Consider the following 14,971-nt stretch of genomic DNA (forward strand, 5'->3'; position numbering starts at 1 on the left):
TAAATCTAAACCATGTTGATATCTACTTGTTTACCACCAACCCCTCCATATCCCATCTGTGCGATTATTTGCCCCAGATTTTGACTTCCTGATGCACACTTGTAGAACTGAGATCTCTGGAGCATATCTTTGTTCTTACTCCAGGCTGCATTACTTGCATGCTCAGCGGTTCAAAAAATTATAACTTGTATCGACGTCATGGACCTCTCCTCTACGACATCTTGCTTATCAGCTTTCTTAGATCTTTGCTGAATCTTGCCTCTATATCTAGTTAACGTTTATAATAATATTCAATTTCATTTTGTTGTGGCCTCCAGAATGAAGTCAGATGTTGTTTCCGCGCAGAAAACTTCGATTCATAATAATGTCAGCGAAGTAGACCCTTCGTGATCAATTTGGAGGTTTGAATGATCGCCTTTTTCAGTAGTCATGAACCAGTTAATTGAGTTGGCCGAATAGTACATTTGTAACGGAATATTATACAGGAGCAATTGGCTGCGTGAACTGGGAAGAGCGGGATGTACCTGACCCCACCGGATTAACTGTCATCTATAATATATTGTATGTGTGATGAGATATGACAATGATATGAATTCAGAATGTGTAGATTGGTTGGGGATCGTTGTGCGGATGAGGTGGGGCGGCGGGGGAGGGATGAGATGGGGCGGCGGGGGAGGGATGCACATCCAACACTCTCTTTGAAATGAGGGTCAATCTTTAACATTTCACTCCACAGCAACACGAATATTAAGACGTAGAAATAATGGGAAAGCTAAAAGGTGATTTCAATCAAGCATAACATAAATAAACACGCAGTGAGCAAAATATCATCTTGCTCGCACTTCTATCCAATACGAAATGAAATGGTAAGCTCAAGACATCCTGTCGTCTTCCTTGGTTGTTATACAGGAGTAAAGACTAAAGAAAGGCAAGCAATACCCCTAAGACTAGGTCATGCATGCATGACTGGCAAGTCTACAGGCAGCCTTCATGTCTCATCATAAAGGTTGAAATAGGTTAATTAATTATTAGTGGACGCTGTGTCTGCATGGCCCATGCTCCTTCGTAAAACAAATAAGGTATATGTTGCTGGAATGGCAATCAAATTGAGAATCCGGTTCTCGAAACCGGCTGAGGCTAAATTAATTTTGAAATATTACCTTATTCCAAAACCGGTTATAAAGAAATACATATTTTAAGGAGTAATTCATTAATTAAAATATAAAATCATTTGTAATTTGTTTTCCAAAGCAACTTCCCGCGACTGTTAATAATTTCGTCAAAGCGCTTTTAAAAAAAATAGTCAAAATTCTGAGGTGACTTTGCACTCAAACCTGGTTTATTCCTAAACAACTTTTTTTTCCACTGGAACGAGCAAAATATATAAATTCACTCAAAATGAATAAAAACGCACAGATACTGCAAAAGTGCAAGACCTCAATTATAAAAAAAGTTAAAATTTGTTACAAATCTTGAAAATAAATCTTTTATAAGATAAAATACAAACTTGGAATGGCTCGGATTACATCAGTAATACTGCTCTTCTTGACCAGTTCATGAAAAGATTAATAGAAATTCTTGTAACTGAAACCTAGAATAGTTCTTGAATTTTACGTTTTTACTTGCAGTTTTGTTTAAAAAAATCCTTTTTATCAGCTGTATTAAATCCATAGTAACATGCCTCAAAATAAAAGCATCAGCTTTGTTTAATGGCGTGATGAAGATAATTAAATACTGTCCGTAAACATTTAGGTAAACTTTGTTTTCTCAAAAGTGGTGACACTGCAAACAATTTCTAGAGAATAATTTCAACATATTTCTGATTCAAAAGAATAATTAAAAAAATCAATTACTGTTTAATGAACAATTAAATAATACAAACATCCAAAAGAATTTAAAGCACACTTTCTTAATTTGGTTATATTAAGGGTAATGATTAACACATGACTCTAATTGTTTCGATAACAAAATCCAAAAGCAGCATTTAACAATCTCACTGTTTGGATGTTGGTTTTGAGTCGTTGGGAAGAGTAAGGGTCTGGACACAGGCAGACATGTCATTCCGTGCCATAGTCTACAACCAGACAAACACTCTCAAGAGCTGCTTTATTGAACGAGGATTTCTTTGCCCAGAAATGAAGAGTAAGGTGAGTGTTCACACATAGAAACGGAGAAGTTCTTTCTATGGACTCGGGCCTTGAAACTGCACTACCGCAAAATGTCTGCATTATCAACTTCTGAATTATATGAGCTCAACATGACCTGGCCTATTTTGATAAGACCTTCTCAGTATCTTTCATCTTCAGCTCGCTGCTACCAGAATTGCTTTGATTCCATTCTTAAGTTCTTATGAGACTCAAATCGATAACTGGATAGTAGTGTTTGTTTTGACCTGGGGAAAGAAATGTAATTCGTTTTTCACTGCCGTAAAAAAAGCCAGTGAAATGTTTGGTTAAATATACTTGTTTCTGGCATGTGAGGGTAATTTGATGTAAAAATTGGTAAGAGAGCACCAGTCAACCGGAAACATTCATCCATCTCACCAAGAAATCTTCTTCGATAAAGTAGCTCTTTCCTTTTGCTTTCTACTTACTATAGACAATTACTTGAAAGTCTATGTTCATTAATTGATATCCTGGGGTTTAATGCAAGAAGCAAGTTACCACTCGCAGCTCAATCCACTCAATACATCATAAACACTGGAATTAATTAAATATACATTCAGATTACATTGTGTATTTATACTATTCTATTTGTTTATACAAGTAACTCCAATCTGTGGCTAATTGAAAAAATGGGATTAAAAGACTAAAGGCACTTCTCCATTCTAGACAATCTCAACAAACTCAGTATATATGACACATCGGGAAAATGTGAAAAATCTGAAGCACTCTAAACAGGGCCTATATCCAAATATGGAATGCAACAAATATAATGAATGCTAGCTGATCACTTGGTAAACAAGACGTGGGTTGGATTCCCCGACTTCAAGGGTTTTTTTTTTTCTTCTACGGTTGCTGGCTATGAAAAACCAGATGAACAAAGTTACCATCTTTGTTTTTACAAGTCAAGAACTCTCAATTTCACTCCACTCTTAAATGTCCATCCCCATTTATAGGCACATTGTATTGTGTGCTTCCTATATGAAACTGCTTACACACTTTAAATAGACAACGTTTGTTAAGCCAGAAACTTTCACAATTTACATGACAAAAGATGTGTATAAACATTTCTCTGAGTACTGTACCCCCCTTTACAGATTACAAATTGTATTATCACAAGAGTTATTTTTAGCATTAACTCTTTACCACTCTCGGAGTGAATTTAGGGTATGTGTTTCTTTCACCAGCTCTTGGCATTCTGTTGATATGTACCATTCAGAGTAAGTCCCTACATGTGGACAGGAGTATTAAGTTGGATCTTTGTTTGTTAAACTGATGAACAAACCAAACGACTTGGTAGAAGGTAAATAGAGAAATGAGGCAAGAACTACTTAAGGATCCCCGCTTCCTTCCTCTCAACTCTATCATTACACACTTCAACCTGCATGTATCAAGCTGTGAAAATAAATCTAAAATCATGTGTGAGATGTAGGATGCTAGGGGAGACATTGGCATTTATATGAGATATTGGCAGACCACTTGAAATCACTGTGAAGACATTGGGTAGATATTCATGATGATGTTATTACAGTTGGGGTGAAGGAAGGTAGGCAACTGGGTAGGGGAGGGGCGGGTAGGGGATGGGGTGGGCAGAGTAGGAAGTCACTGTCTTTAACCATCACATTTCATAGATTTAGATGATTTGGCTGCATCTTGTAAAGGAGTAGCACATGGCATCAGTAGTGAACACAAGATTAATGCACTTGTTAGTGCAATAAATTGCATGATTGCCCCCAATCATCATCATATTGGCCAGTCATTCATCATCACTGTGAGTCATCGCACTATTAACAAAACTATAATACAGTAGTTCCATCACTAATAATATCTGTGATCCTTGCTATCTCAGTGCAGATGCAGACTGCCTATTATAAATGAGCAATAAAAATATAATACTTAGTTCATATTCAAGTAAAATGCACTGAGGAATTTCAGCTCTGTGAGGTTCCTTAACAAAGTTTGCATAGCAACAATGGGTTATGGACGGATATGGAATGTCACTCCCAGAATTAATGAAACTCTAACATTTTTGAAACGATTACATTTAATATATTTTAAAAATACAATAAACAAATACATTGGCACTTTCACATATTAGTTGAATCATTAATCAGAATACATGTACATATTCTTTTCATACATCTGGACTAATCAATTGGAAAAAAAACACTCACGTCACAAATATTTGCACAAACACTTAAAATCTGGTTCTTTTAAATCACATCTCATACAATCATTTCACTGGTCTTTTACATGTGTGTCACACATCACAGCAGTCAAGTTTAAGAAAATCCCACTAAACCACAAGAGAAAAGCAACTTGGGTCTCTTGAATCATAGATGGTATTCAGTCAAGCAAAGAATTCTGATTTAAATGGGATTCATGCCTGCAACCTTCCTGAGGTCGTAGATTTAAATCCCTCATTCAATTTAATTTTCATCAATAATGTAAACGGTAACTATTTTGGACGGATTACGTGCCCTGACAATCCCTTTGCCAGAAACTGTGTTCACTAAAGAACATATTGACCACACCAGAAAGCTAATATGGCATGTCCATTATCTAGAGAGGCTTCAAAGAAATGATCCTCATTTCGCTGGATAGGATGGATATTTCCATTGGCAACTATCACTAGTTACCTTAGTAACTGGAAAATGAGGAGGAGGCACTCATTGGTCTCGGAGACAAACTACTGCCAGGACGAGAACCTACGAACAAAAAAAACATGAAAATGAATATTTCTGGGTGAACATTTGAGTGATTTCATTTTTTTTGTTTAAAAAACATTCAGCAAATTAAGACAAAAAAATCAAACTGCCAAATTGAAAACATTCACTATTTTTTTTTTTGGGGGGGGGTCAACATTGACATTACATGGGACAAAATAACAAATTAAGTACATGTACCTGAATAGATCATTGCAGTGAATGCCTATTTTTTTTAAACCTCAAGGTTTTGACAATGCTGAAATGCGAGTCGTACATGTCCATTTCTACTGTGTACAATAAAATTTAGCTTGAATACAAATGCAATGGTGAACCAGCAGTCCTGAATTCAAGTACACATACACTGGTTGCCAATAATGTCAAGTACCAATAGCAGTTTGTGTTTCAATCATTGTGAATCATGTCATTCAAGTCTGCAACCTACTGGCTAAATTCTGTCGCTGGTAAAGTGACATAGAGTAGCCTACATAGCGTAGACAAGCACATCTGCACTATGTACACAATCACCAAAGCTGCAGGCTTTTCATCCCATGGCACGTTGAAGAATAAATAGACTATGTGTGGAATTACCGACTAGCTAGCGCGCTTGTCTGCCTCTCTGTTTGACTGAAATGGCTTTTGTTTCCCCGAGCTATATATAGCCAGCTATTGATTTACACCTGTATATAGGTCATACTGGTAATTAACGAGCAGAGTCAACTAATGTGCATAGAGAGAGCTAGGATATGGTGGTAGAAACACAGGTTACATATCAATTAAGATCAATGCAAATATGAATGGGACAACTTAACCTGTGCCAGATCTAGACATATCCCATTAACAAATGAATAGGAATCACACCTGGAATTCATGTGCATAAGGCGGCCTAAATACTTGTAGTTTTTTTTTTTTTGATAGTTTATTCATGATATGTATTCTTAGTCCGTCCAATCATATAACTACACGTACTTTTAATTAAATTCAAACACCTCAATTTGCAGGATTTAATTAATTCACGACTGTTCAGCCCGGCAACTATCTTTCTTCACACGGGGCAATTTCGTTCAAGTATGTATAATGAATAGTGCATTTTTGGCACATTTAGGAAACGTCAAAATGAAACACACATGAGTTACTTTAGGTCTAGTAAATATTACAGCACGTAATTAACTTAAGTCGTTTATGTTAATAAAAGGAAAGATGAAACACAAAATACAGAACCCAAAATGTATATGAGAAATAAAATTAAAAACCATCAAAGGAGAGGTGTCATTGACTGATACTGACCGACATTGTGGTTTAAGTTTACATTTTCAAGAGAATCTTGTTGCCTTATGTTGACGCTGTGTATAATAATGTATTGACATGAAGCCAGAAGGCGTGAACTAGTCGTCTACTCGGGTAATTCTATGATCTAAAACAAACACACTCTGTTTATACTCCAAATAATTTCAAATCAGTAATGCCTCTGTGGCGTGTAGAAACCTATTAAAGGGGAAATTTAAGACAACACTTTTGAAAGGCAAAGTCAAATAGAAACTTGATACACTGCTCCAATGTGTTTTTCCTACAAAAGTATTTTGTTTCCACTTGAGACTAAAAAGCATAACAGCCACTTGGAGTAAAAGGGGCTTAACTATGAGCAGAATGAATATGAGGCAACGTCATATCTCATGTTAGACAATCACTTGGAAGTGAACCCATGACCTCCAAAGTGATGTAATAGTACCGTTCTTTTAACACAAGGTCCACATTGTGGAAATGAAATGATCATTCTTCGTAACTTGAAAGGTTGAGATGCCATGTTTCTCTCCGGATGAGTGGAGATTGACTTCTTACCTGCAGGGCTGAAGGATCCGTTCATGTTTCGACGAGGACTAGGTGACCTTCCACTCCTTGGAGTTACAACTCTGCTTGGACTACGACTTCTTCTTGGAGAAGCCTAGTCAATGAAACAAAATACAAGGAAATCATATAAACGAATTCTACATATATACATTGTACCTTGTACAATAAGATTTGATCTTCAAAAAAAAGAGCAGTTTTATGGATCAATCCTGACCTAAATCCTAACCTAAATCACTGGCTCCCACAGCAGTCAACCTGGTGGGAATACAGACATGTCTGTGCATGATTTGAGGGTCGTGTTATTGATTTTAGCATGAGCATCATGTGTGGTTAGAGTTATTATTTCAATAGCATCAGAGGTTTAATTATAGAGCGTATGTACATTCTGAAGATCAAGTGATCATAATACTCCCCTGGCTCAGCTGATATTGGTTTAGTAGTCTTGACTACACACCAACTGTGTATACAAGGCACCTGAATTCACTTTGTGATTGTATTATCATCTCTTAGCATCAATTACAAGGTTGAAAGCCATTTTTATCATGGTTAATTTAGAATAATTTCAAAATATTCAGCACTATTTTTTATTTCTCTTTTTTTCCCCTTAAAAATGCAAAATGTGATGGTAATGGTGTTGTAGGTAGATATGTTATTTAAATTTGATCTTGTTTAAGAAGCTGCTGCTAGTGCACACGCTGATTTGAAACACTCAAACAACTTGACCAGGGCCATGTTATTACACAAATGAGTGTGGACGTGCATGATGGCATATGCTGTTCTTGTTTGACTAGAACTTGACCTTCTAATGTAGTGTCACCCTTTCTCTCCACCTAGGGATATTATGGGAACCTGTGAGGGCAGTGTTTGTTATATACTCCTCAGAGATTTGAGATGAATGGAGGAATGAACAAATCCATGTGACAGTATCAAAATTAAACTTTTGATCTGATTGAACTGCTTCTCACATTTTACTTTACATCACACACACACGCAGTACAAGACAACAGGAGAATACCAGATTGAAAAATAAACCCATGTGACTTACAAGGGTAGCGCCACGTCTGGTTACAGCCTCTCCCTTGAGTAGAATCTTGCCTGTTATAACCTCCTGTAGTGCAGGCCAGATGTAGTGACTGACCAGAGCAGCAGAATATTCAGAGTCGTAGCTGCGACGGTACCTAATAGACATTGAAAACCAACTTGATTTGAACTTTACGGAATGTGTCACAAGTTTGCTAAACATCTTTCACAAGATTGCATGATGAAAATAAAAATGATGTATGCTTAGACTTCTGAAAATTGCCCAAATTTAACAGCTAATTTTGATTGACCTTGTTGATACTGCCCTATACTGCCACAGTGGCTTGGCTGTGAATGCTGCAAGATGGAATGGGGAAGCTGTCTGCGTTAGACGAAAAATATTATAAACATCTAATCTTTGGCCAAGAACACCCAGACAAGACAAGTGTTTTGTGGATGTTGAATAGAAGCTTTGATTGGCTTTATAAACTCTAGTCAGTGATATTATACAATTTGTACTCACTTGAAGTCATCAAACAGTTCACTCTTCCTAGCTGGTGCGATATCCAATGGATTAGGCAAAGCACTCATTTCCCAAGCAACCTTGACCAACTCACGAATGAAGAGAGACAGAGACTTGAAATCCACCTCAGGAGGATAGGACAGAACTGGATGAGTGTTCATTGCCAGTAACACATCCTGAAAACAAACAAACAAATAAGATGCATGTATAAATAAAAACCAGAGTGATTTGACTTGATCAGAGTTGTAATGATGTCTGTGCAGTAATTCACTGTATGAGTGGTCTTATGCTGCAGTTTATTTCGGTAGTTGACATCAATTGCAAAGAGTTTACAGTTGGAGGGGGAATACCACAAGGACTTAAATTAACAGTAATTATAATAACATGTCGTTTAAATTAATAATAAAAGCGGCCCGATGTTGCGAACTTAACAAGTTCTTCTTCAGAGGCCTCTGAAGAACAACGTGTTAAGTTCACAACGTCAGGCCGCATTCACTGTTTAGATTTGTATATTTCAGGTCAATCCAGTCAGTAAGCAGTCTGCAACAGTCCTATTTATTTTCTTGTTTATACATGTATAAGTAATATTGATAAACACTTAAGCAACTTTGCTTGTATTTGGTCATACATCTGTGTTCCTCTGAAATGCCATACAGACCTGTATGAACCAGTGCACCCTATCAATGAGTTCTCTCTCAACTTTTATGAGTAGGCAACTCAGTGCTACCTACAGTCAACTGAATTACCTGCACAATGCTGTGAACATCCAGTAGCTGTCCATTCTTATTGATGTAGTTTTGTACAGCTTCTTCCAGGGTTTCTGGCCCAGTGTGAGTGAGTTGCAGAGTGCTGCGGACCTTACTACGATACAGACGATAGGCTTTCTTAGCACAGTGAAAGGCTTCCTGGATAGAGAGAGTCAAAGGTAAGAAAAGGACTGGATTATGACATAATATCTTGTGAATTGACTGAATGAAGAGGGCACAAGCATTACTACAGATAAATGTTCTAAACATAATTGCTCACTGTCCCACTGCTTTCAGGGCACTTTCGTGTGTTTTACTGCCAAAAGACAGCATTTTCAAACTTTTAATAAAATTCAAAGAAAACAATCCATAACTACATAATGTGAAGCAATTTATCATTAACCTGTGGTGTGTCAGTAGTGCGCCCTCTAGTGGGCATAGGCAATGAGTTATCACCACGTTGGATTTTAATTGCATAATAAGAGTTGTATTGTTGATCTGTTTGTATCTGTGTTCACTACGTATTGGCAGTGAGGATTTGAAATGGCCCACCTTGAACCTCCTCCATCATTGCTTGCTACTGGGTAATCCTCCAATACGTTGGAAACAGTGGGACAACATATCATTTGATTTCACTTACCAAGCAAAGTAGTAGCTTAATGAAACAACTGTTCACATATAAATGATGCCTAAATTATGGTTTTGCCTATGTGTGACCTAATGTGCTATAGCTGACGTCATTGTCCAACTTGGCTATTGGTAAAATTATTGCCTGTTAGTGGAAGGGCTAGCTTAAGCTATATTCTAAATGTAATTACCTCAGCACAAGCAAAGACAATCTGTTGATTGATGTCATGATCATCAGACAATGTACGGAGGATATCCATGGCATCCATACGATCACGTGAGAACATATCACCAAAACGAGTAACCAGATGAGATTGACGTACACGCTGCACAACATCACTACTGACTGAAACAGTAGACCTTGGGCTAGTAGGAGGCAGGGACGATGTCAGATAATCCATCCTGAGCAGACAGAAACGATAAAAGAAAAAAAATCAAAGTAGTTAAAGCTTACAGTAGCTTTCTGACTGAGGCTTTGAATTGTTGGGAACTGTATTGCAACCTATAATTTATGCCGCTGAGAACAAACTGTTTGAGTTCAATATTGGGTTTTGTCCTTCACCGACATATTTTTATAAACACTGTTTACCCAGTGTTGTTGTCCCGAGTGACTGGGAGAAAAACTCACTCGGGTGGGACTCGAATCTACCACCTCCTGCTTACTAGTGCAGACGTCTTACCACTCGACCACTGAGCTTGCCAGGGTCGGCTGGCTGGTTTGAATCAGATATAGCAGCGGGTACTGCAACGTACAAAACTATTTGTAAGATGGAATTTGCAAAACCCAGTATTGAATTATGAATAGAAAAACTGTTGGGGGCATTGACTGAACTTCTCATACAGTTAACTATCACAATTTGTAAGGTAGAGAAAGTCCACCCACCTCCCTGTTAGAATGGCCTTCTCTTCTCTCAATAAGTTGACATCTTCCCTCAATCTACGAGCTTCAATCTCATAGCTCTCCAGAACACCAACGCGAGACTTGTACACCTCAAGCTCATCCTTCAGGGCTTTGATGCTATCATTGAGAAAAAAAAACACATGGTATTTAAAATGTAAGACATAATAGCAGTAGCACAAAAACGGAGAGGGGTAGGGAGGTTAATTTGCACCCTCCAGGCACCATCCCTTTCTTAGAAATTTAAGAAGTAATTTTCATGTACAGTAGCAGGACGGCGGTCAAACTGAGGGCTTCATGCATACAACTTGGTCCTCAGACACAAGAATGCAATGTCACTATGACTGCATCCCTCTCTTGCAAAGACCTTACACAGGGTTGTGCATATTCAGTTGAAGAGTAACCATGCACAAGACTATTCACCATGTTTACATAAAACTAAAGTGGAAAAGTGACGTGCTCTTCTTTGGCTCTCATAAGTTAGCCATGCAGCCCTTTGTACATGCAACCATGCAACCCAGTTTCTGGTATGGAGCTTGCCCCAAAAGTGGTGCAGCGACGCAGCTTTTTTTTTTTCTTTTTTTCTTCTTCAAATGTCGGCTGATGACTGCAAATGGTGCCAGACTAAACTTAGTGCAAAAATATATGGGAGTCCGGTGAGGCCACATAAAGCTAATACTCGGATCGTAACCCCATTTAAAAACACGTTAAAATTATGCAGCAGCAGCATTCCAGTCAAACCAGTGAGTTGGCAGTTTTGAGACATCATCTTACATTGAAAAAATAAAAAAAAAATTTATTTTGCCGATGCGCATGGCTATGGCGCCACGCCCGCATACTAGAAACCGGAGCCTTGGTTTTTTATCCGTACTCATTTTATTTTGGACTTACCTAGAGTTAAGTCTGATTGTATCCTCTTCATTCAGTATTGCCTCTCCCATGGATGAGGAACGCTCCTCCTCCAGCTTGGATTTTGTGTCTTGCAATCTTTGAATACAAATATAAAAAGAATTTACAAATGTAACACACATAAAAATCAGCTGTAACCTGATTCCTTACTCTGTCTAATTAATTTTACATTTCTTGTCAATGGTGTGGGTCTATGTGTAAGCTGATCAAAAACTCTATTTTGCTTCCACATATTTCCTTTTCTTGCACTGCCTTTTATGATAAATTCTTACCATTTTTTTTCTTATTTTGCTTAGAGAAGTGGAGGATGGCCTCACATTTAATACCAGGATATTTTTCAATGATTCATTTCACAATTAGAAATCAGCAAGTATTTCGAAGCAGCCTTTTTTTCATAAAATTTGTTATTTCTGCCAGAAAAATGATGTAGGTGCCAAGTGCCTCTTAATAACTTAATTCATAATTAATTTCAGTAATGACAGGTGTTCAAGAGTGCTACCTGCAGGGTCAATTACGCACAAACAACCTTTTCAATATCGGTATTGTGTTAGATGCTCTGAGTTTTTCAATTTCAATCAATGCATATAATGAAGTACATGTGGAACTGGAAATGAACAGGAAATTGTCAGAAATGTTGCCATAATGCTAAACTTGGAGAGCAATTAGTTGGTCAGATGGGGAAATCAATTGCCTAACTTCACTCTCGGCTTCTAAATAATTTATGGGCAACAATTTTTATAATTCTATCTGTCGGCCTTTCATAGAAAGGATAATTAAATTGGACATTTGAAATTGAGCCAAGTTTTTTAAGGCAAGACAGATGAATTAATTACCAGTTTAGATATTTTGCAAAAGTAGCATAAACACTGACTGCTAAACTTACTCTTGTTTGAGTGAATCTGACACATTCCTGGAGGTATCCAAGTCCTCCTCAAGGTCCTGCAATTGAGCTTCAAAATCAGCTCTCATCTTAGACAAAGCTCGGTCTTTCTTGGCAACATCAGCCATCATTTCTAAGCTTAAGTCTGTGGTTGCAATGCTTGATGTAAAGCCTTGAGTCAACCAAGGCAGCAGACGATTCTTCAGTGCGTCACATCCACCATATATACCCCCTGTACAGTCATTCCAGAAAGAAACATTCATACCATGGCTTTCACTTTTGTGATTAGAATTCAAAGTTAGAGGGATTCAAATGCTATAATTGTCTGTTCCACTTGCCATCAATTGTTTGAGTTGTATTTCAATTACATTTTCAGTCAATGTGAAAATACCTTTATATAACGTCTGTACATGTAAACTGTTCATATGACCAGGCATTACTAAGGTGACGAATATACATGGACATGTGTAACCTGAAAAATGGTTCACCAGATCACTTCAAAGAAAATGTAGTTGGGAGAAAAAAATAAAATAACTTGCAAACTTCACACTGGTTCAGGAAGCTTTAATTTGATCTGAACAAGTAGGGACCAAACAAACGTTAGTTCCTTCAAACAAACACAAACAAAATCTGTTTTAATCGTTGCTCAACAGTGATAGAAAAAACAACTGAATAAGTGATAGGAAAAAAAACATTGTTTGAGACTTTCCAACTCAAGTTATACCTGGAGAAGAAATAGTTTGATCCCAAATAACTAGACAAGTGAAAGGCAAATATTCAGATCCTAGAATTAAAAACAAAAACTATCCAAGTAAAACACACAACATGAATTATAAACAAATGAAAGAAAAAGGTAAACAAAAGAATTAGCACAACACAGATGAATTACTAAGATTTTAAGAAGAGTACTTGACAACATCCAAGTCATGGAGCAGACCAAACTTTCTTGGCAGATCTAGTACACAGTGGGGAACACACTACGTACTTGTACATGTACTAAAGAATAGATGGGCGTAGCTTAGAAAAATATCAATTTTTCAGTCTTCACAGGGGTGACACATTTGCCTAATGTTTATTTCAAGATTCATGTTTTTCATACAGTTATTCTGAGTGGTATTTTCTTAATAATAAATAGGGGGAAATTGTATACGGTTTACTGCTGGTCAATCAAAAGATTGAAATATACTTGCCTTCTGCTGCTGAGAGATTAAGAATTAGGAAGAGTTGACCTTGCAAGCGTGATGTTAGCTCAATCAATTCACAGCAACGATGAACATTCTCATCACATGTATTCACCTGCATAGGGTTAGAAGTTAATCCTCAATTGAGTCAGAATACCAAGGTGTAGTAAACAGAGTATGCCCACATGAACTGCAACACTTCACTGAAATTTTGTTAGACTTTACATACATGTAGTTTTATCCACCATGTTTATAACACAAGTTTCAGTCAAGTGGGGCTGTCCATTTTGGAATAACTTAGTATTCGATTACTGGAAACTGAGTTTGATCGAATATTCAGCTATACGAAACTGCCAGCTATAGGCCTACTGCGTGCCCAGCCAGTCAAAAATTGCATACTGAGCACGCTAGCACCAGATAAACTTTGCTTGAAGCAATCGATATGGAGTGTTTTGCAGTAAGTCTAGGGTTTATATTACCTGCTAAAAGGAAAGACACAACAAACAGTCATTGACAAAAAGATACCGTCGTCAAAAAGGGGCCCCTGACAATATAATGCTGCAACGTTTTGATAAAGCTTAAAGTAACATCACAGTCCTGTGTGTATAGTGTGTAATTTTTTTTGTTTTCAAATATTCAAAGTGGCTAAAGCTATTTAAATTTTCGGTTGATGATGGCTTATTTGAATATTCGGTATATTCGGAAAGCCCTATCATGATGTAGGCACTACAGTGTGCAGGAATGTTGTGGACAGAGGGCAGTGTTGAGATTGTTATTAGGGAAATGGCCACATATTTCCGTGACACAATATGTATGAAATTGAAAAGTTTTAAGTTAAACTGAGAAATGTAAAATAAGCACAGATTAATAGAAGACGGTTTTATTGCTAAATAAACACTTTGTATTAAACAAAGACTGCTTCAGCTTAGGTTGCAGACCCACTGACTGAGAAGTCATTTGCCAATTTGGAATGATTTTAAAACACTGACTTTAATTTAGCAAGGAAAAAGGCCCAATAGAAAGAGGGTAAAATTACACTACAGATGCGTCGACCTGTGTGTTTTATTTTCTTCTTTACTATTACGATATAAAAACTAAGCTCTATCTCCTAAACACTAAAAACGGCAAAAAACTTAAATAATTCAATAGCGGCGTCCCTGATTGCCATGGCAACCCATTTGCCGCGGCACGGCCGCCGCATTGACAGACAACACATTTTACAAATTAAAGTCAACGTTTAATACCAACCAAATAATTGTCACACCACTGGTCAAGTTTATCCTGAAGGGTGCTGAAGCCTCCAGTCTTGACTAATCTTCGCAGCGATTCAGCCATTTTATGACTATGAAATCAGTCTGTAGAAATGTTCGAAGTTCCTGAGCTGTTGTCGATTTTGCGATTGACGTACCACGGCCGTAGTACTGTTCCGCGATTCCGCTACCGATCTTTAATCGCATCCGTCAACATTGCGG

The 14,971-nt window shown here is 37.4% G+C and overlaps 1 protein-coding gene across 1 annotated transcript; it reads right to left on the minus strand.

Annotated features, from left to right (window-relative positions):
- Positions 1 to 1,317: 1,317 nt before the first annotated feature.
- Positions 1,318 to 14,970, minus strand: LOC119727182 (mitochondria-eating protein-like). Its single transcript, XM_038199046.1, has 11 exons — positions 14,748 to 14,970; positions 13,509 to 13,614; positions 12,322 to 12,550; positions 11,421 to 11,516; positions 10,515 to 10,649; positions 9,823 to 10,033; positions 9,005 to 9,163; positions 8,259 to 8,434; positions 7,761 to 7,893; positions 6,707 to 6,809; positions 1,318 to 4,870 (listed from the first exon to the last, which is right to left on the minus strand). The coding sequence occupies exons 1-11, from the start codon at positions 14,832 to 14,834 to the stop codon at positions 4,803 to 4,805; spliced, it is 1,503 nt and encodes a 500-aa protein (XP_038054974.1). The 5' UTR covers positions 14,835 to 14,970; the 3' UTR covers positions 1,318 to 4,802.
- Position 14,971: the final 1 nt, after the last annotated feature.

Source organism: Patiria miniata, unplaced genomic scaffold (assembly GCF_015706575.1).
Source record: "Patiria miniata isolate m_02_andy unplaced genomic scaffold, ASM1570657v1 HiC_scaffold_20, whole genome shotgun sequence".
Classification (NCBI taxonomy): Eukaryota; Metazoa; Echinodermata; class Asteroidea; order Valvatida; family Asterinidae; genus Patiria; species Patiria miniata.

Bases quoted from the DNA above. Each gene is read 5' to 3' on its own strand.
- LOC119727182 (XM_038199046.1), bottom strand. From the start codon at position 14,834: ATGGCTGAATCGCTGCGAAGATTAGTCAAGACTGGAGGCTTCAGCACC. The intron at 10,034-10,514 runs GTGGGTGGACTT...CTGTCTGCTCAG, and splicing joins AAGGCCATTCTAACAGGGAG to GATGGATTATCTGACATCGT. The intron at 6,810-7,760 runs GTAAGTCACATG...TTCATTGACTAG, and splicing joins CCAGACGTGGCGCTACCCTT to GCTTCTCCAAGAAGAAGTCG.